This window comes from Glycine max, chromosome 2, assembly GCF_000004515.6.
Source record: "Glycine max cultivar Williams 82 chromosome 2, Glycine_max_v4.0, whole genome shotgun sequence".
NCBI lineage: Eukaryota > Viridiplantae > Streptophyta > Magnoliopsida > Fabales > Fabaceae > Glycine > Glycine max.
Genome location: NC_016089.4, coordinates 13,036,103 through 13,058,186, shown reverse-complemented (window position 1 = coordinate 13,058,186; position 22,084 = coordinate 13,036,103). Strand labels below are relative to the sequence as shown.

Genomic DNA, 22,084 nt, shown 5'->3' with positions numbered 1-22,084 from the left:
AAGAACTACACCATGAAACCCTAAACCCTAAATCACACAACGAAACCTACAAATTCAAAAACTATAACTATTGTATTATAGTTTAAAAATTCCAATGTTCTCAAATAGTTAAATGAGTGAGAAAATAAGAGAGGACTCTCTCTTAGTTAAATTAGTAATTGTTTTTTTTATAAATTTTTTTAAATAAATATATTAGGAAACTCGCCTACGTGACACGCAATGATGAAAATATCACAAAATTGATGCTCACATGGACATATGAGATAAGTCACTGACAAATATATCAACTAAATATATAAACCTAATTGGTTGACATCAGTAACAAAATACATGCACCAACATTACATTAGACTTAAAAGTTTCTAATTTTGTTATTGCAAATATTTATTATAATGTATTATGATTATAATTATATTTACAATGTCAATTTATCATAGATGAATTAAGATTTAAGTGGAGGTAAGACAAGGGCAGACTTTCAAATAAAAAATCAGATTGTCAAATCTTAAATGGATTATCCTCAGGTATAATAAAACAAATATGAGAGGTCTAGCAACTATAACTATGATGTTTTATAGTTTTCCTGCTCAGTTTGTGACCACGTATATAATTATAATAGACCTAAAAAAAAGTGACAAATTATACTTTCAATGATAGATTAGTCTCACTTTTTTCTTTGACGTTTATTATAAATACATAAGTGATCACTAACCAAGAGGAGGAACTATAAAGACATTGTAATTACGGTTGTTAGATCTTTCATGTTTGTTTTCTTCTACTTATAAATGATCCATTTAAGATTTGATAAACCAATTTTTTATTTGAAAACATATCTCTACCTTGTCTTCTCTTGAGTCTTGATTTTCTATGTGATAAGTTTACATCATAAATGTAATCCTAATTATAATATGTTATAATAAATATTTACAATAACAAGCATCAGAAAGTTCTCTTGTTACTGATTTCAACTGATTGGACTTATATATTTTGTGAATATATTTGTCAATAAGATATATAATTGAAGGATGAAAATATTAATTAATTGTTAAATTGAGGATGTATTTATTAATAACTTTCATTTTTATGTCCATATAAACATTAATATCGTGACATTTTTCTCTCTACTTGGTATTGAGTTCCCTAAGATTAATAAACAAAAATTACCGATCAAATGAATTTGTCCTACTATTTACATTTTCGATAATTAAATTTTATTTTATTTTATTTTTTAGAGACAAAAATAATTATTTATCCTAATAATAATAATTAATAGATAAATGAGGTTGGATTAGTGAATCAACAGATCTAAATATTAAGATTCTTAATCCAATTCAAAATTCAACAAATTTTATTATTTCCGTTTCAATTAGATTCAAACATAAAAATTATTCAATCCAAGTATTTGAATTGATTTGAGTTAATTCATATAAGTATAATCCATACCGTGAAGAGCCGGATAGATGCTAGCACCAATGGCGGCAAGCGCACTGTATAGTTCCCCTATATTCCTTCCTCCTCTCTGGCACCCTAAACCTATGCACCCCCTCTGCTGCTTCAACCCTCCTCCTTCCATTAGCCTCTCCAGGTTAGGTTTCTATCCACACACCCCTTTCTCTCTTTTCATTACACAGTTTTAAATTTCATTCATTTTGGATTTTTTCTTTCAGGTCAAAGTTTTCTGGTGCAGCAGTGGCACCCCAAAAGCTTCCCCGTCGGGTGTTTAGAGTACGCGGCTTGCTGGGTCACGATTCTGGGACTGCCCCACAACCAGAAACACCCAATTCTGAAGCGGTTAGTGATTTATTATTATTATTATTATTATTATTATTATTATTATTATTATTATTATTATTATTATTATTATATGTTTTTAGTCCTTTAAGTTTAGGGCTGTCTTTTTTAGTCTCCTAACTAAAATTTGCAGTTTTTAGTCGCCAAATTTCGTGAAATGGTTTTTTTAGTCCTTGTGACTGATTTTGTACGGTTTAGATGAACAATTTGTGGCTATCATGAAGGACTTTAAAAGCATTTTGGGAATTGGAGGGACTAAAAAAATGTAAGTTTTAATTTGGGAGACTAAAACAAACAAACTTTTAAATTTGAGGGACTAAAAATATATTTAAGTCTTATTTTACTGTTATTATAAATGAAAAATGAATTTAATTTATATGCACTGTAAGTATAAAACTGTGTTACATACATATCTAATAACATTTAATCATTTTACTACATTAATATAAAGTGAGTTCTTATTGAATGTCTGTGTAATATTGTTTTACACTGAGAGTGCATATAAATGAAACTCAAAAAGAAAAGAAAAAATGGGTTATTTGTATGGTTTTTAGTTTCTGGATTTTTCTGACTGAGGTTTTATTTTGCTTGTAATTTATGTTATTATTAATAAATTACAAAAATGTTATCTTGTTTTAACTTTTTTTTTTCTTGCCTCAATTTGTGACCCATTCTGTTATTGACTTTTTATCACTTTATTATGTAGTTGTACATCTAAAATTAGAAGAATAGCTTTTAATTTCCTCCATTATGATATTCTGAAGGCAACTTGTTTTTGATAAGTTGTAATGGAATTACGGTCTTAATCGTATATTTCTCTTGTTGGTACTTGGTAGAGATCATGATGCATGATCTTCTTCTCAAATATTTGTTTTGTCTATAGTTCTTTGATATTGATATATATTTATACTTTGCATTTCCAGGGTACTAGTATTGACTTAAATCTTCCAAGAAGAAGTTTGCTTGTACAGTTTACATGTAACTTGTGTGGTGAAAGAACAGAGAGGCTTGTAAATCGGTTAGCTTATGAAAGGGGTGCTGTTTTTGTACAGGTATCTATTATTTCTTGAGTCCTACTGATAGTGAACATGTATGATGAATTTGTATATTTAACAGTAATGTCTAAATGGTGTTGGCATTCTCTTTTATTTCTTTTAATGCTCTTTTCCTGGTTGGCATTTGTCCAATATTTTATTAAAACTTATTTTTATGTAGTTATGAGAGTTCTGTAAATTAGTAAGTGTGGGATAGGGGACAGGTATCTCCTCATGAAGGAAGGGGGAAAACACATATTATGCAGGACCTGCTGGAACCTTATTCTGATGTCATATGTATGGCCCCAGGCATTGTCCCAACAAAATCTAAGATGGTGGTTTCTGCTTTTTAGAACAAATATGACAAAAAAATTGAAAGATTGAGGATATATGCATTCCTGCAGAGTGCAGTGCAGAGTTTCAATTATAGAAAAAATAATTACAATCTGAAAGTAAATAGAGGCAGAAATGAAACTGATTTTGTGGAAAAGACAAAGGGTTAAATATATGGTGTGGTTTTGGACATAGTTCATACACTCGCATATAAAGGACACAACTGGGATGTGTGAGAGGTGAGAAGACTGGATAAATGGTCCTTGAAAATCTTGCATGTATGGTTAGGATTAGAAATATAACAATATATTATATTTTTTGTTCTAAGCTATAGAACACATGTATGATCTAACAGTCCAAATGTAATCTTATCACTGTCATAATAAACCTCTTCTCTCAATATATATGCCCAAAGAGAGAGGGTGAGCAAATGTATGATTACTTTATTTTTTCTTACAGGTAGAAACTTTTTTCCAAATATCAACAATATTTCTATTCTTCTTAATTAGAAATACTGCTGCTTTTTTTTTTCTGGAAAAAAAAATAAATGAAAGGCCACTTATCAGATTTGAACGATGACTTACCCTTACCATGGCGTTATGTTATACATAGTTCATATAATCTAGCTCTTGCTCATTTTTACCTTTGTTGCCTGGGTTCATAGCTTTGCTTATATAAACTCATTATATGAAGAGAGAGAGAGAGAGAGTAAATATAATTTTGTTATGCATAGTTAATGCAGTATATCCATTGCTCATCTTTACTTTTGCTGCAAGTTAATGGTTTTCTTATACAGTTATACTGTTATACTATATGTAGCAACTTTTTCCATTAAATAATTGTCATTTTCTCTTCTTACCGTTGCTTTCACATACTATAAAGAGAATGAGAGTATGACATACATTGCTTCATATATGTAGTTTTCTATAAAAAGTTATTAACAATTGCTTGTTGCTTATAACTTAGTAAGCTGTTTTTGTTTGCTCAAGCTAAAGCTTCATTTTCTTGACATTTGCATATAATTAAGTATTTTGACTTTTTTTAGGGATGATATGAGGGGTTGTCTCCAAATATATTCATGAATGATGCTTTAAATTATGACCATCTTTGTTGCTACATCAACATTTCACTAGCTGCCAACATGCCATATCTGCTCCATGAATGATTGCATTGTGGCATGTCAGCTTATTCTGAAAGTTCAATAACTTTTGGAATGGCTGATGCGTTGGATCGTGAATGCAAATGTGTTAAAAGTTAATCTGTGTTCATGATGTTGGGGCCAATTTTGTGGTCACCTTTTAATATTGTGATGCTATATAAGCTTTTGTTTCTGGAAACCTTATTGATGATGGCCATCTTACTAGTGTGCAGGATGTCTACAGCATCACAAACTAGTTGACAATCTGGGACTTATCACAGAATATGACTTTCGGGAGAAAATAAACATAGACTCAGAAACTGATCAAGTTTGATGTAATAACATATAAAACTAGAATTTGTGTGACATTTCTGATTATTTCCATCATTCAAAATTTCAGATCCATTAATATTTCTGAGCAAAGATCACAACAACAAAAATGGAAAGAATCATAGGTATAGATTCTCATCATTCAGATCTATGCACTTGAAAAGATTTTATATTTTGCAAACCGAATAACTTATTATAGTGAATCCATGGTCACCCATGACACTTGCTAGCAGCTGTAGCCAGTGACAGCCAGCAAAACAATTATAGCAAGTCCGGCTGTTGCCCATATATTTCTCCCTTGCTGGTGGTTTGATGGCGCAGCATTCTGACAGTAGAAAAAAGATGGGATCAAACAATGTGACATTTGTATATAATTGTAATTGTAATTTGATATTTCATCAAACAAAGATATTACCAAATTCAGACTTGGTGATGGTGCTGGTGCTGTGTCTGATTCTGCTGTGGAATCAGGTGGTGCTGGGGGACTTTTGCGAATAATTGTTGGAGCTGGAGCTGGTGCTTGATGCCTTCTGTGTCTGTGTCTGTGCCTGTGCCTTCTATGCCTATGGTGTGCAGGCGCTGGAGCCGGTACCTCTATCACTGGCGCTGGCGCTGGCGCTGGTACCTCTATCACTGGTGCTGGTGCTGGAGTTGCGGCTGGCGGTGGAGGAACAGGTGATGGTGTTGGTGCCGGCTTTGTGGGTGCGGGTGCAGGTGCTGGTGTTGCCTTTGCTGGTGCAGGGGATGGAGGTGTTTTAGCTGGTGTTGGTGCTATCTTTGGTGGTGGTAATGGTGGTGGTGACGCAACAGGTGGTGGTGGTAGCGGGGGTGGTGAGACCGGTGAAGGTTTTGGTGGTTGTGGTATTGGAATTTGAGGTGGTGGGGCTTTTGGGCTTGAAGCAGGTGCAACTTTGGGAGCTGATGGTTTCACAGGAGCAGGTTTGGGAGCTACATTTGCAGGTGGCTGGGATGTGGTTGGTGGTGTACTCGTGGTGGGAGGGGATGCCACCACTGTGGGTGGTTGTGTTACCGCCAGTGGCGTGCTGGAAGATGGAGATGTTGCAGTTGGGGTTGTAGGTGGCAAAGTTGTAGGTGGCAACTTTACCGGCACAGTTGCTGGTGCTTGAGCATTGCAATCTAGCTTGCAGCAGAGGCTTATTATAGCCAAAGCCCAGAAAATTGCAGCCATTGTATGTTGAATGTTGTGATATGGTTGAGAATGGAGAGTTTGCTTCTTATATTATGGGCTTTGATGAAGCTCAAGGTTGAAACGTATGGTGTGGACTATGTGTGGAAGGAAAGATGTAGCCTTCATGTGATTGTGACAATTTAAATATTAATCATCTAACAAGGAACGTTAACAATGGAAAAAGTAGAGGTACAATGTAGTTTCCCTTGCATCAATGAGGGAAATCAGAAGTCCTAGTCATTTAGATGTTTATCAAAGCTTCACACATTCAACGTTCATATTATGGTTATGGCCTAACTTGTATTTTAAGTAGACTTAATTTTCATGTTTAATGAGATAAAAGGTTGGGTGGATGTAGGATGGGGCAAGGAGGGTAAAAAGGAATAAAGGGTTTCATGTTAATGAGAACATAATTTCATTTACTAATTTGAATGATGGTATAGAATTATCTTTACTCTGAAGATTTTATCTAAATTCATAAAAGAATACCTGTGATTGAAGTGTTGAATTGTTTCTTAATGACTACAAGTGGATGAAGACAAAGTAATTAGCTATTTCAACCAATTAAACATCAATTTCTCAGTGGTTTATACTTCATACTAGAGGTGTTGCATTGAGACAACCACTCTAAGAGGCACTGCCACAATCGTTTTCAATCCGAAAGGTTAACTCTTGCCCTTTCTTAGAAGGATATCTCTGGGGCCAGCCCTTATTGGTTCAAAGTTGGCTCCTGATCTTGAAAAGAATAAGGTAGACTAAACCAAAACTTGTAAAGATGGGAACATATATTTACCTCGTACAACGGTTTGAAATATTTAAAAAAAATGGAAAAGCTATAATAATTTTCATTGCAGCATATCATTGTTATTATGTAACAATTTTAATGCTGTCATGATCTTTAGTAAGTCATCCGAAGTTATTATGAACCCACCAAAGTTATCATGCGGTTAAGGGTTACACCATTTTGTACTTATATTAAGTGGATTTTGAATTAAATGAATCTGAATTGAAATGGGAATCAATGTATCTATATTTTACATTTTATCTATGTATTTTCGAAATGTAAGTATAACGATAAAAAAAAAAAGGGAATATGTCTCCTTGGTAAGACAACACCTCAATAGCACCACAAAACCTTGGATATTAATCATATTACGTGGCTGGGAAGGTTTGAGGGAAAACACATAAAATGTTTACACTGATAAACCTAGCTAGAATTAATGTAAATTTATAGCGTATTTTATACATATGTCTCTATGTTTTAAAGCTTTATTGCATGTTTTTAGTATTTTATACGTTAAGAAAGTAACCTCAACTTTTTAGTAGTATTTTTTTTTATATTTATTTACTAGGAAAATTCTAGAAAATGAAGCCAATGTACACTACATGCTAGTCTTTCATGCAGCGTTAGGTGCCTTTGAGAGCGTCAGGTACTGACAAAGCATTGAATTTACTATGTTTAAGTGTCGAGCGCTTGTATTTCAGCGTTGAGTGTATGATTAAATAGTTTATGATAAGTAAAGTTAGGTGCAAAATGTGCGAATTAAAACCCACTTAAGGCCTTAATGAGAAGAGGAAAGAGCTTATAGCTTTTAGAAGTTTGAGGTCGGGATTTTTGGAAGTCAAAATCATTGGAGACTTGCACTCTATGTTTGGTAGCAGGGAACAACCGAGAAACAGAAGGAAGGAGTGGAAATAGAGCTGATTTTAAAAAAAGATTTAAATATATTTTTAGTATTTTAAAGTTGAGTCATATTTTGTTCTTGGTTCTCCAAAATTTAAAAGCTTAAATATGATTTTAATTCCTAAAAAATACAATTATTTTGAAAAACACAACAAAATCATATTTTCCTTATGTATCATTTGTAAATCCATAATGAAAATACGATTTTCAATGAGTGTTTCAATTGAGAAACACAAAAAAAAATTTTCATTATGCATATACAATTGTACAACAAAATATGACTATGTTCTACTCAAAACAAAATCATGATTCCATGGTGGAGTAACAACCAAATCATGTTTTTGTTGGCACCAAAACATCGAAAAAAGGTGATGAGTTGGAGGGGGGGGGGGGGGGGTGCAGTAGCAAGAATGGGAAGGGAAAGAGAAAGGTGAAGGGAAACTGAAGAGAGATAATGTGACACCCTCTACCCCGACATTTATATAAATAAATAAAAGAAATAAGAGATCAGATTTAATTAAAAGTTTTTAAAATACATTTAAATACAAGTCTCTCAAAAGGATAAAAGGCTCACATTCACTTCTCTAATTCATAATAAAACTTGTTCAAATAATTAATAAATCATTTCGGCTCAAAACAAGGTTGTCAAAGACCTCATACAATTAATATAGTAACTTATATCCTAATGTCACATCTTATTAGAGCATTGTGTCCCAACGTCCTTCAACACAAGGTTCCTTAAAGAAATTCACTTAATCATCTGCTCCCCCGAACATAAAGTTCAAGATCATCACAGGATCCAAACACAAACAACACACAGGAAGTAAGTTATCACATTCCTAACTAATAGAGAAAAATAAGACAACATATAGGTATAAATATTATATAACAAAATACAATTTACTTGAGCATAACTCACGTTATTTCACCACACGTCTCATTCGTTTTCACGACATTCGCATACTTAATAGTCAAAACACATTATCATCAAATCAATCAATATAGAACAATACACAAGTGTTATGCAGCAGATACACTAAGACTTAATCTTATATGCAATGTGGTACCATGTCAGTGAAAAATCTCGTCGGGCGCCTAGGAGTATATGACAAGACAAACCACACACTAGCAAGTCAAGTCACTCTCACAAGGTAATATCATAGGGAGACCAGTCAGGGTCACAGTGTTTTGCGAGAATGCTCCAACCATGTGGGATCGGCACAGGCTTAAAGGAGCACTCAAACCGGGTGACCCACAAAGCCTACACTGTGAAGAGTCCGTCAGGGCCTCTCCTTCCTGATTCAGGTCCAACCCAGAAAATATTTTAGCACACAGACTCTATCTATGAACTATACAAAACACACGACTCCTCAATTGTTCTTAAATATTTTTAACTCGTCCCCCTTTAAGGGTCTTAACATTAACTCGTCGCCCTTAAAGGGTCTAATAATCGTGCGATTGTACAATCCACAGTTTACAACTCAATGCACACAACATCTCAATCATGCGCATACTCAGTTTATCACATACACTCGATCTCAATTAGAATGGTATAATCTCAAAATAGCATGTTATCAGACTCACGAATCATATTCACTTTACCTGTGAATTATGCAATACACACAACTACTCAATTATTTTCAAAACCATTTTAACTCGTCGCGCTTGTGATTAAACTTGTCGGGTTTCCACAATGGATCACATCACAATACTCGTCGCATAAAACTCATCGCCCTTAAAGGGTCTTACAATTGTGTGATTTCACAATTCATAGCTCACAACACAATACACATCTCAATATACATGTATTCCATCATTCATCACATGTTCAATCCACCACATAATCACAATTTGAATCATCATTTCATATCCTCAATATAACAATTTATACAAAAGACTATCACAACTTGGGGACTAAAACCCTTCAAATAATATTACACAATTATATCAAAATCATAGGTCAAAATATACAAATATCAAGAACATAATTTATCAAGCAATTCTCATCAGAACATCAATATTTTATTTATAATTATAAAGGAAAAATTGCAATTTAATAAACATCCAAAAATAAAATCCCAATTTAATCCTTTAAGGATCTCTACACATGTTTTCACTAACCTTCAATTGTGAATAACTCATCCCTTACCTCTAAGCAGAATCACGTGTCTTCCGACAGCGATAGCTGCATCTCTAGCGGTTCCCTAAGATTCCTCCAGTTTTTCCTCCGACTGCTCTGATAGAGTTTCCAAATGTCAGAGAGACAGAGAAGGGATTGAAGCCTTCATATGTACTGTCTTCGTGCGATTCCTTTTTCTCTCTCAGTGAATATTATCTCGCAAATCCCAATGGTGAAAGTGTGTGGAATTGAATTGCAAACTACAAATTAAAATTTCATGAAAATCCAACGGTTAATGAAACTGAGATCATAGTTTTACTGAGACCGTTTTGGGTTTCTACGAGAAAAGAGAAAGCTACGATGCAAAGGGTATTTCTCTTAGCTTCGACATGTTTTTGCAATTCCCAACGGTGAGAATGCTCAGAATTGGGTTGCGAACGTGGTGCTCAAATTTCACTATGATACAACGGTGAATGAGTCCGAGATCGTCGTTTTCCTGACCTAACATATCGTTATTTATACCTAGGGTACTCACAACCTATTATTTTATTTATTTTTATTATTTTATAAAAACAAACTCTATTTTATTCTCTATCAGATGAATAAATAAAATATCCTCTTTATTTTTTTTATCAAACTATTATTTTAATACACTTATTTCTCTTTATTTATTTAATTACAAAAACCTTATCATAAAACTTATTTATTTACAAATAACAACTTTTTTTGAATTAATCTATGAAAAAAATGGGATGTTACAGATAACATTATCTTCTTACAATTTTCCAAAATGAAAAGGGTGAGAATAGCATTTTAGAGGATGAGAACAACAACTCCCTTATCCAAAAACTAAGTCAAATTTTAAAAACATAAGACACATGGGAAGCTTTTACTTCCTACACCCCCCAAAAAGTCTCAAATGAACGATAATACCCTTGCCTCTCCCATGCATAACCCATCTCCAGCTAACTACACACCCAAACACTACCACCACCACAGTTGCAACCACCCAATACCACCCAACACCTTGCAAACAACACACAGACATCAGCACCACACAAACATGATTTTTGTATTCCAAAAACACCTTTTCAAAATTATGTTAGCATAATTCTGGAAAGACTTTTCTGGAAAACAAAATTCATGTTTTCCATAAACAAGTTTCCAAAATCAATTTCCAGAAAAGTTTTTTCATAGTAGCTTTTCTACAAAAATAACATGCATTCTGGAAACACCTTTCTGAAATTATGCTAACATAATTCTGAAAACACCTTTTTAGAAGTACAAAAAAAATGTATATAACGGAATCACGTTTCCGCCAAGTTTGGTATTTTAAATTAAGACTATCTTTGTTGGTTCATCAACCTCTCACTAGTTGCCAACTTGCCATATCCGATCCCTGTTTATGTGTATGTAACATATTAATGTTCACCATATCTTTATTCTATAAAATATCAAAATGGAACACCAATTTTTTTCCTTCAGGAATTGAAAAATAAATTTCCAGCCATCTACCCTCTCCTGGTTGAGTCTGGTGTTTATCATACAAAGGGAGTAACTGGATTGCATTGCTGTGTGTCAACTTGTTCTGAAAGTTCATTAACTTATGGAATGGGTAATGTGTGCAAGTGTGTTAAAGTTTTATATGTGCTCATTGTCTAGCGACCAGTTTTGTGGTTACATTTTAATCTTGTGCTGCTGAGTATGCGTTTGTCTTTGGAAACCTTATTGATGATGGTCATATTATTTTCTCATGCTTTCCTTCATTCTTTATAGACATATTTTGTAAAGTTAGTGTTATGCAAATACATATTCTTTGTAAGTAATTGATGGGAATTTCATCTTACTAGTGTGCAGGATATCTAAGGCATAACAAATTAGTTGACAATCTTGGACTTATCAGGGAGTTTTATGACTTTCGGGAGAAAATAAACATAGACTCAGAAACTGATCAAGTTTGATGAAATAACTTATAAAACTAGAGACATTTTGTTTAACATCTCCAGATTATTGTCATAATTCAAAAATTCATATCCATTAATATTTCTGAGCAAAGATAACAACAATAAAAAAAAAAAAAAAGAATCATAGGTATAGATTCTCATGATTCAGATCTATACACATTAAATGATTATATATTTTGCAAGCCAAATAACTCATTAAAGTGAATCCATGGTCTCCATGAGGCTGCTAGCAGCTGTAGCTGGTGACGGCTAGCAAAACAGTGATGGCAAGTGCAGCCGTTGCCTGTATACTCCTTTGCTGGTGGTTTGATGGTGCAGCATTCTGTGAAATGAGGAAGTAAAAAATGTGATCAAAACAATGTGAAACAGATGAGACATATTTGTGTGTAATTTTAATGTAATTTGATATTTCACTAGACAAAGATATTACCAAATTCAGACTTGGTGATGGTGCTGGTGTTGTGTCTGATTCTGCTGTGGAATCAGGTGGTGCCGGAGGACTTTTGTGAATAACTGTTGGTGCTGGAGCTGGTGCTTGATGTCTCTTGTGCCTGTGCCTGTGCCTTCTATGCTTATGTGACGATGGCGCAGGTGCTGGTACCTCTACTATTGGAGTTGGTGCCAGTGTTGGCGGTGGAGGAATGGGAGCTGGTGTTGGAGCCGGCTTTGTAGGTGCAGGAGCAGGTGCTGGTGTTGCCTTTGCTGGTGCAGGTGCAGGGGATGTTTTGGCCGGTGTTGGAGCTATCTTTGGTGGTGGCAACGGCGGTGGCGTAGCAACAGGTGGTGGAGGTAGTGGGGGTGGCAATGTGGGAGCTGCGACAGGTGATACTTTTGGTGGTTGTGGTGGTGGAGTTTGGGGTGTTGGTGCTTTTGGGCTTGAAGCTGGTGCAACTTTTGGAGCAGGTGGTGTCACTGGAGCAGGTTTGGGAGCTACAATTGCAGGTGGCTGGGAAATAGTTGGTGGATTACTTGTGGTGGGAGGGGATGCTGCCTGTGTTACTGCCGGTGGCGTGCCAGAAGACGGGGATGTTGCAGCTAGGGTTGTAGGTGGCGAGTTTGCCGGCACAGATGCAGGTGCTTGGGCATTGGAAGGTAGCTGGCAGCAGAGGCTTACTAAAGCCAAAGCCCAGAACACTGCAGCCATTGTATGTTGTGATCTGGTTTTGAATGAAGAGTTTGCTTCTTATATTTGAACTAATGTGCAGCACAAGGTTGAAACGTATGGTTTGGACTATCTGTGGAAGGAAAAATGTAGCCTTCATGTGATTGTGACATCATTTTATTATTAATCATCTAACAAGTAACGTTAACAAAGGAAACAGACAAATAGTAGTAGCTTCCTTCGCATCAAGGGGGACCCTTGAAATCATAAGTCCTAGTCGTTTAGAATTTTATCACAGGCTCACTCATTCAAAGTTAATATTATGGTTATGGCCTAACTTGTGTTTTAAGTAGACTTAATTATTTTTCAGATTTGCCAGGACAAAAGGTTGGGTGGATTAGGCAAGGAGGGATGTAATGAATTAAAAAAAGTTTCATGTTAATGAGAACATAATTTCACCTACTATTTTCTACACATACCTATATGTAAGTACCAGGTCTCTATCACTTTCTGTAAATACTTGATGGTTCAACTTACCATGGTGATTGTAATGTTTCATCAGCAATTCAATCTTTCTACATACTCTACTAGGTTTCTGTTTCTTGCAAGTGATCTCAAATTCTCACCCAATCACCCTTTCCAAAAAAAAATGAAAGGGAACAATGACAGACAGGCTTTACTATATCATTACAATCTAGTCATCATCCTAAGCGTTTGAAGTCATTACTTGAAATTAAAGTAGGCAACGTCTGAAATTATTGTCTTTGACAGCTTAACTGATTGAATACTCTTAAAGAAATTGAGCATTGTACTTTTCACAATGATCATTCATTCATGTTTGATTATTTTATTTAGAAGCTCATTTAAAACATGGGAAAATATGTGAATATTCTCTTTTACAAACAGAACATGATGTGGAAGACGTCATGTATCTTGTTGAGTAACTTGGATGGGTGGTGAGTAACAGGAAGGCTAGAAGGGCCATTCGGTGGTTCCTCTTTCTTCTTTTTCCTTCTAAGCTGAAAGAATTGCTGCATTGCATCTGCACACTCAGTGGCTAAGACCCCTCTTCTTATTTTCATGTTTGGATGGAATGGATGAACTGGGGCAGGTGGCATATCTCTTTGTTCTGATACATTTTCTCCTCCATCAGGGAAAATTCTGCAGAAATAAGGTTCAAGAAAGAGCTGTAATATTCGATGTACTGAGCTTTCAAGAACATTTCATGTGCTGAGCTTTCAAGAAAATATCCAAAAAGGGACTCAATTTCAGTTGGGAAAACAATTGGAAACCCCAGCCCTGATTATGTTGTAATCCCAGTACATTTGAAGAAATGCAACTCATTAAGGTTCTGAAAAGGTAAATTAGGAGGAAAGTAAAAAGATGTTGACAATGGAGTTGTAAACAGAAATGACATCTATATAACATAAGAAAAAGAGTTTAATAAACAAGCACGGTCAGTGTAAAAGTTTTTAAACTGTTATTAACCAATTACAAAGTATCCTTGATATAACTTTTAAAATAGTTATTATAAAAATCAACAAATTGATCATACATAATAATTTGTGATTAGATGACATTGTAAAAAAAAATCTTTACATGTTAATGTATATACTATTTTCTCTAAGTAAAAACCATGTTTCATAGGCTTATTAATGATTTCTTAATCTAAAAAATATGGGATTAGACATAAAATTTTAACTGCGACCATATAGTCAAATACCAAATGTTTAACATGCATTATGGTTGAGGGCATTGTGGTCCTTTTCTAATTATAATAATATATATTTTAATGCACATGTGTGCAATCCCTCTTTTTCCATAGTGTTTTTATGGCACGGCCAATTCAACTGAAGATAACAAGCAGGAAAATAAAGGTAGGTAGAGACCAATTCGGCCAAATATAGGTGAAGTTTCATGAAACATTGACAAACAACCATAAAGACTCCCTTATCAAAATAATGATAAACAAATAAAAGAAGCACATTGGCTGCATACCTAATCCAGCTACCATCAGCTCCAAGAAGCTTATTGGGAGCACCCCACACAACAGTGTCTACTCTTGCCTGAAGGATAGCACCAGCACACATTGGACATGGCTCAAGCGTTACATAAAGTGTAGTGTCCTGAAAGTGGGAAAATTTTGTCCTTAAACAAATGAACCATCAACCTAATTATCAAGTTGTATCAAATACCACAACTAATAGATATCAACCATTTGTCAAGAAAGACCATATTACTAAGTGATCCTTCAAGCAATGTTTGGTAAGAAATAATTGAAAGGAAGGAAATGATTCATCTACCAGGACCACAGGTAAGTCCAAATACAAAAATCTTTCACTATCACTCCAATTCTCATTCCCCTGTACTAAATAAATATTGCTTTAGGTTATTAAACATGCCATTATAGTCAAATTCTCTTTATTTTTACAGGAGCATTATTTTTAGTAACATTACTTATTAATACTGGTTAAATTAAATAGCAATAGATAATAAAGTAATCAAAATTTGGGCTTCTCTTTAGAGTGTGGCTCACTAGCTCTTTTAAGGGGGTTGCCATTTCAGATTCCAATAAAGATTGGTCTGCCATTGTGCACTGATTTTCTTGAGCTCCATTTTGCTTGTTCTTTGTATTTTTTTTTCCTTTTCCAGTTCTCTTATGGGGGATATCTTATCCTTCTACCTTTGTATATCTCACTTTTCTTAATGAATTTTCTTCTTTTTAAATAAAAAAATTGCCACAGCAAGGGTTTTTAACATTATCAGTCATTAGATAGAAGTACTAGGGAGTGACAGATTATAAAGTAATCTGATCCTAATGTTTTTTTCTCTTTCAATAATTTCACCCTCTTTAAACATGAATCTATCTTGCTAATATATATTTTTACATTAGACATTTCGATAATGATATCCACCATTGCATGCATGCAAATAAACCTTGTTCTTGAATTAATGAGTCCACATAAGAATTAAGAAAGCTGCATAGCAACCAACTATTCGTAAGTAAAATTATGAATGGTCAATAGTTTACTCAGTGATGATGAAGGATGAAGGGCACTACATGTCTAATGATATTTAATCATGGGCTATTAGAGTATACTTATTCCACTAAAAGTGTTTTTACTTTGTGTATTCTGTTTTCCATTATCTGTGAGCTGTCAGTTATAGGGATAGTTTACGGTTAGACTTTAAGACTCTCTATATATAGAGATTACTCTTTTCTTTGTAATTTGCCTTTTCATTTTTCTGATCAATGATAAATCAGAGTTTATCAAACTCTATTATAGGCACTTATGACGACAATAACAAAAGCCTCAACTTCCCCAGTTGAATGATGATATTTAATTTTTTTGATAGATCTCTCATGTCCTCAATTTTAAAAGTCCCCATCTCTTTAATTTATTCTTATTTTATATAATAAAATACTTATTATTAATAATGAAAACATGTACTATTTAATTTATTTTTATTTATAAATTTTATTTAAATTTAAAAATATCTTTGCAATGGCAACTTGCTTTGTTCTGTAAAAATAAATATTAGACCTGCAGCTATAGATGTCTTTACTCTTTAACTTAAAAGTGGTGGAATATTGTCACATGTTAAATTAGCCATATGAGCTTAAAAATTATACAAGAGAATCACAACAATGAATATTAAACTTTGGGCGGTGTGATATCAAAATAGATTTAAATTTCCAACTAGAAAACTTACTGATAGTCTCCATGATCGAAGAAGCTTTGAAGCTTCTCGTATACAAATCATCTCTGCATGGGCAGTGGAGTCCCGTAACTCTTCAACTCTGGAACAGATATTTAGATATAAATAAAAAAATTAAAAACTAGGGCAATTACAAAGAACGAAATAATTCCATTACACTTACAAAGAATGAAATAATATCCTCACTTACAAGTTGCAGCCTCGAGCAATAATTTTCCCATGCTGCACAAGAACAGCACCAACAGGTACCTCCCATGTATCAGCAGCCTTCTTGGCTTCCAAAAGTGCTTCCTTCATGAACATTTCATCTATGCGTCGCTGCTCAAGTTCACATTGATAGGCTTCTTCCCAGTCATCAAACCTATCTCTCAAGACTTGCCTGTTCCGTTGAAACTTTCTTTGCTTCAACTCTCCATCCTTTCTCTCTGAGCCGGACAATTCAGACCGCACAGGAGCAATAGATTCCTTGATTGGAACCACTGACTCAGCTCCAGACATGTCAGATCCACCGATGCTTACAATTTCTCCATCAATAGAAGGCCCTCTGGCAGGTACTGAAATTGGTAATTCCATGTTTTGTGTGCCAGAAGTAGTGGCTTTCAAATCTTTTTTATCCTCAGTCCCACTAACATTTTCCTCTCCAGAAGTATGAGAAGCGCCTACTGACATTGATCCACTTTCCAATGTATTTGGGGATGACAATCCAACTTCGAGATGTTTTCCTCTGTCTTTCAGTTTTGTATTGTCAGACACCTCTCCCTCACTTTGGGTATAATGTTTACCTGGTTTTAACTTATCAGAAGTCATGACTTGTGGTGGTACACTTGTTTTTTTTAAGACATTAGTTTTAGTGGTTTCCTCATGCTCCTGCCCAGAAAACCATGTGTCACTGTCAGACTTGTTTGGTGAGTTTCTCTCAGCTGATCTTCCAGCTGAAGTGGAGGAACCAGCACGTGAACCCCAACGTAATTGAACAATATCACCAATCATACCCCATAAGGACCTCCCAGTTCTAGTAACAACTGCTTTCCCTGTTTCCTTGCTGATATCCGTTTCTTTGGCTACTTGACCTTGCTCAACAGATGGTTCCATGACATCCCACATCTCATCAGAAGGTCCTTTTGTCCCAGGAAACCCAGAAGAACGACTAGAATCATGCTTCTTTGACTGAGCGTCATTTTGAGTGCCTTGTTGCCTTGAGCTGTAGATCTGATCACCACCAACTTCAAGTGTCAACTTTGTTCCTGTAACTTCCATCTCTTGTGCTTCTGAAGTCGTTACTTCATGCATGACCCTCTCAGCAAACTCATCAACAAACTGTCTAGATGACTTCTCTAAACGATTAGCTAAATCGATAGCATCTGGATGCAAAGCAGAACTTCTTCCTGAATTGTCATACAAAGCAGAAGAACCACTTTCTGAAGTTCCAAGGAAGATCTCAGGGCTTGCAATTCCTGCAGTGAGTTCAAATTGTACTGAGTCTCCACCCATTTCAGAAGAGGAAGGGATCAACATTGTTGCAGACCTTCTTTTTTCACCTGATGCTAATATACTATGTTTTCCAGCCCCAGAAATCAAACTCAATGATCCCTGGGAGCTGGATTCCTCTCTTGAGTTAGTTTCATCAGAAATTGAAAGGTTGCAAGATCTTTGGTCGTCTCTGGCCAATTCAAATTTTGCAATCCTTTCATCAGTTTGGCTAGAACTTTCTCTAGTTCTAACAAGTGATGTTGATTTACTTTTTGGAATTAATCTCACCTTCTCATAAGCTTTTTGAGAACTTGAAACTTGCTTTTCATCACTGACATAGCCTTCTGATAAAGTGCTGACAAGTTCAGATCCTTTCCTGTGTTGGAAACTCTGAGTTGTCCTTTTATCTGTTTGGAGCAACGTAACCCTTGCATCTGAGCTTATGTTTGATTTTTCTTCCATGTTCTTTAATCTAGTTCTAGACTTTATGCTAGATGTATCTTCAACATTAGACTTGTGAGCTTCTGATACTTCAGAAAATTGCTCAGATTTTTTTCTCCCCTCTTTATCCTTCATCTGTGTAATGATCTTCTCTCCTTTTTGGTGTTTCTGCTTATCCACTCCCTGAACAGAACTCAAAACTGAAACTTTTTTCACTCCCATGTCCTTCATCCTAGTATTTGAGGTCCTTTCAGTGTCTTCAATTTTTAAATTTCCAGAATATTTCTGGGAACTTCTATCTATCACATCCCTTCCAGAGGTAGAAGTAGAACCAACAATTTTTTTATGTTTATCATTTGTTTCTTGTGAAAGTGTTTCTGATATTGCCAGGTTCCCTTCCCTGCCACTGAATGCCTTCTTCGATGTCAAAGTTTCCTTTCCTGTGGTAGAAGTTGAACCAACAAACTTTTTATATTCATCAGTTGTTTCCTTCAACATTGTTTCTGATATCTCAAGCTTCCCTTCCCTGCCACTGAATTTCTTTTGTGATAACAAAGTTGTCTCAACTTCATCACAACCAGACTCTTGTACATCTATAGATTGATGCTTTCTTCTGTTTACTGTTTGAATATATGCCTTGTTTGCTTTCTTATCCAAATTGTCAATAAAAGAAGATTTATCTTCCTCACTATTGACTCGCTTTTGTGAAATAGATGATTTTTTATGACCAGAATCATGTGTTCTAAATTCTCTTGAATGCATATCCTGTTGTTCTCTTATGGATTCAGTGTTTTGCAGAGTTCCCTCAATCAGCTTCTTTTCAGATTTGTTCCTTAGGTTCCAATCAATATCCACACCAAATGCAATTCTTCCCTTATTTGAAACAGCCTGCAGCTTCTTTGAGTCATCCCCTTGCCTGTTGAATTCTTCCTTCACTTCCTCCAGACAATTTGCTTCATCCTTCTCATATTCCAGTGACAACTCTTCCAAACCAATCTCATCTTGAACTTCCAGCTCACTCCCAAAATCTCCTGATGAGAGAGAGTAATAAGATGAACAACTAGATGCATCTCTTCGTTTCCTATGGCTTTCACTTTTTACAAAGGCTTCCCTTTCTTGGTTGGCTTTTCCATATTCTCTTCTCAAGTCTACGGAGGATGATTCACGCCGTTTCAAAATTCCTTTTTTCTCTGTTTCTACTTTCTCACTCGAACTCAAATGTTTCTCTCTGCTCACATTTTTTCTTTTATCAACTTCCACTCTTTTTGATGAAGACGCATTCTTACATTTGCTACAAATAGCATCCTTATCTGCCTCCTCACTCAACAAGCTGAGAACTGCTTCAGCACCATCAGAACCAAATGAATGGGAAAATTCTCTCCCTTTCTGGGAGGCAGCACGAATATATCTTCCCTTTATTCTCCATCTACTACTACTACTATAATCAGTTCTCTCATTGACAGAAGAATTAAGCTCCTGACAACCTCTGAGGACACCATAAGCTGGTAGCCGAGAAAGGTAATGGTCTCCTCCACCCAATATCAACCTTCTAGAAGCTGACAATTGAAGAAGAGCAGATTGCCTCAAGCCATTTATAAGGCAAGGCTTTATGGGTACTCTGTAAGTGGAGACTGAACAGTAATCACAACAACCACAGCATGACAAACAGTATGATGGGGTTCTGTCAAATCTTTCGTAACAGAAGTTTGAGTAGCCATTGAAAGATAATGAAAATGGTTCTTTACACCTAACAGCATATATTGTTGAGCTAACATATGCGTTGCTCATAGTTGCATGTGTCTTCCCACAAGAGTGGGAGAGAGTACCTTGACAAGAGCGGATTTCTTTTAATTACAATTGAGATTAGACAAGTAGAGAAATCATGTCAGATCAGATGGCATAGATTAAAATGCCAAAAATCAGTATGCCATAATCTGTTAAGTGCTGATATAGAAGCTTGGTATTAGCCTATGCACAAGAATAATCGACATAGTGAATCACCTTCGAAAAAAGAACAAGACCTGATATTCACACTCTGCTTTAACCTTTCACACCTGTACCAATAGATGGTCCAGTGAAATCAGAATGACTGACATAGATCAACATTCAACGACTAAATCAACTTATCTCAGTATCTAAAATAATTTAACCTCAGAACTGATGGAAACAGAAAATGACACTACACAATGTTTCAGAAAGGGATGCATTCATCCCACTTCCTGGTTGTCTAATCTCACAATAGTCCCAAAATACATAAAGCAGATCCATCTGGTACTTTAAAGAGAAAACATATGACCATTCTGTATTATCAATATTTTCATTTAGAGAATAACTAAAAAGCATACACAAACTTTGCTAAAAAAAAAAAACTGATGCACAACATATTTGCCATATCTTATTATGACAATTTAAAAAAGATCTTAACAGAATCACTGTCACAGCGCCTCAAATTGTCTCATCAATCAATCATTCCTTTCATTCCACCACATTAAACAAATTCAGTTATAATATTATCCCAACCACCAAAAAGACTCATACAATATTACACAGAACTTATCTAAACAGAGAGAACTCACCCACCTCAGGTCATATCCATTAACTAACCCATCAAAAAAACTAAGCACACTCCACAGATTCATGTTCATTCATCACACAAGTTCATTGGCCAAATGAAATCACTAAAAAACTCATCAATTGGCACTCAGATTCCGCAATAAACTTCAACCCAACACACAGAAACCCCATTGCACCACACAATTCCACGGAAGTAAACAGCCTAAGTTTCAATCTAAAAACTACAACTTTTCATGTAATCAAACTATCACCAGCACAGAACAATCATTTTGCACTTCAAAATTTAGAATCTTCTTACATTATTATTATTATTATTATTATTATTATTATTATTATTATTATTATTATTATTATTAAACGAAACCAACCATTATAATTTAAGGGTTTAGTACTAAACCTAATGAAAGAGAAAAGAGGTGTACCTGAGTAATAGAAGGAAAGGTAAGACCGTGAACAGTGATGGGGGTGTGTGATTTTTCTTAGGCTTAAGCCACGAAGAGAAGATTAATGAAAGTTAAGATTTGAATGATGGGTCAGAGAGAGAGAGAGAGAGATGAGATGAGATTGGGAAAGCAAAGAGAGAGTGAGGGAAATGAAAATGGTTTGTTTGAGTTGTCTTGTTGGATTTGGTTTGTTCGTTGGTGAGAGAGAGAACAGAGATGACAGAACACCGTGGTTTGGGACAGAACAGAATCATTGAACCTAAGCCATTATGGGCCCATTTATGAACACTTTTTTTGTCCATAATGACTATCTTCTCGGGAGCTATACCAGTTTTACTTCCCAAAGTTTGGTCCCTTTTATTATTATTTTTTTAAAATAATCTTAATTAATTCGAAATTCAAGGAAAGATAAATAAAATCTGATTAATAATTTTTACTGTTAAACATCAAACTCAATAATATCTTAAAGATTTAATCTTAATTTTAACATATCAATCACTTATGTTCAATAATTTAATTAGTCCATTATGAAATCCCCATACTCCAAATAAAATGTCTGTCTGATGAGGAGTTTACACCCTTGTTTGATGTCTTTTTGTAGGTTTAATTACACTTTTTATTCTTAAATTTTTAATTTTTGATGAATTTTATTATAACAAATTAATTTGACACATTTTTCAAGGAAAGGATCAAGAGGTAGAGGAGATCTTGATTTGGTGAAGATTATGTCTTGGCAATGGATAAATAATAGA

The 22,084-nt window shown here is 34.9% G+C and overlaps 4 protein-coding genes across 7 annotated transcripts; 1 reads left to right on the top strand and 3 right to left on the bottom strand.

The window, feature by feature from the left end:
* The first annotated feature begins 1,344 nt into the window (after positions 1-1,344).
* On the top strand, positions 1,345-4,705 carry LOC100786613 (DNL-type zinc finger protein). Of its 2 annotated transcripts, none has more exons than XM_003518777.3 (4): positions 1,345-1,585; positions 1,668-1,791; positions 2,715-2,843; positions 4,523-4,705. In XM_003518777.3, the coding sequence occupies exons 1-4, from the start codon at positions 1,461-1,463 to the stop codon at positions 4,628-4,630; spliced, it is 486 nt and encodes a 161-aa protein (XP_003518825.1). In that variant the 5' UTR covers positions 1,345-1,460; the 3' UTR covers positions 4,631-4,705. The 2 variants fall into 2 exon arrangements, with proteins under 2 accessions (XP_003518825.1, XP_014622361.1); XM_014766875.3 differs by having other exon boundaries at positions 1,346-1,585; positions 4,530-4,705.
* LOC100786101 (lysine-rich arabinogalactan protein 19) lies at positions 4,654-6,264 on the bottom strand. Its single transcript, XM_003518776.5, has 2 exons — positions 5,042-6,264; positions 4,654-4,951 (listed from the first exon to the last, which is right to left on the bottom strand). Exons 1-2 carry the CDS (start codon positions 5,813-5,815, stop codon positions 4,853-4,855), a joined length of 873 nt encoding a protein of 290 aa, XP_003518824.1. The 5' UTR covers positions 5,816-6,264; the 3' UTR covers positions 4,654-4,852.
* Positions 6,265-11,555: 5,291 nt separating this feature from the next.
* On the bottom strand, positions 11,556-12,751 carry LOC100785574 (uncharacterized). Its single transcript, NM_001254216.2, has 2 exons — positions 12,013-12,751; positions 11,556-11,904 (listed from the first exon to the last, which is right to left on the bottom strand). The coding sequence occupies exons 1-2, from the start codon at positions 12,724-12,726 to the stop codon at positions 11,809-11,811; spliced, it is 810 nt and encodes a 269-aa protein (NP_001241145.1). The 5' UTR covers positions 12,727-12,751; the 3' UTR covers positions 11,556-11,808.
* Positions 12,752-13,439: 688 nt separating this feature from the next.
* On the bottom strand, positions 13,440-21,597 carry LOC100795980 (tRNA(adenine(34)) deaminase, chloroplastic). Of its 3 annotated transcripts, XM_006574941.4 has the most exons (6): positions 21,312-21,596; positions 20,317-20,369; positions 16,595-20,141; positions 16,399-16,486; positions 14,683-14,810; positions 13,440-13,845 (listed from the first exon to the last, which is right to left on the bottom strand). In XM_006574941.4, the coding sequence occupies exons 3-6, from the start codon at positions 20,101-20,103 to the stop codon at positions 13,581-13,583; spliced, it is 3,990 nt and encodes a 1,329-aa protein (XP_006575004.1). In that variant the 5' UTR covers positions 20,104-20,141; positions 20,317-20,369; positions 21,312-21,596; the 3' UTR covers positions 13,440-13,580. The 3 variants fall into 3 exon arrangements, with proteins under 3 accessions (XP_006575004.1, XP_003520156.1, XP_014622358.1); XM_003520108.5 differs by lacking the exon at positions 20,317-20,369; XM_014766872.3 differs by lacking the exons at positions 13,440-13,845; positions 14,683-14,810 and having other exon boundaries at positions 16,568-20,369; positions 21,312-21,597.
* Between the last annotated feature and the right edge of the window lie 487 nt (positions 21,598-22,084).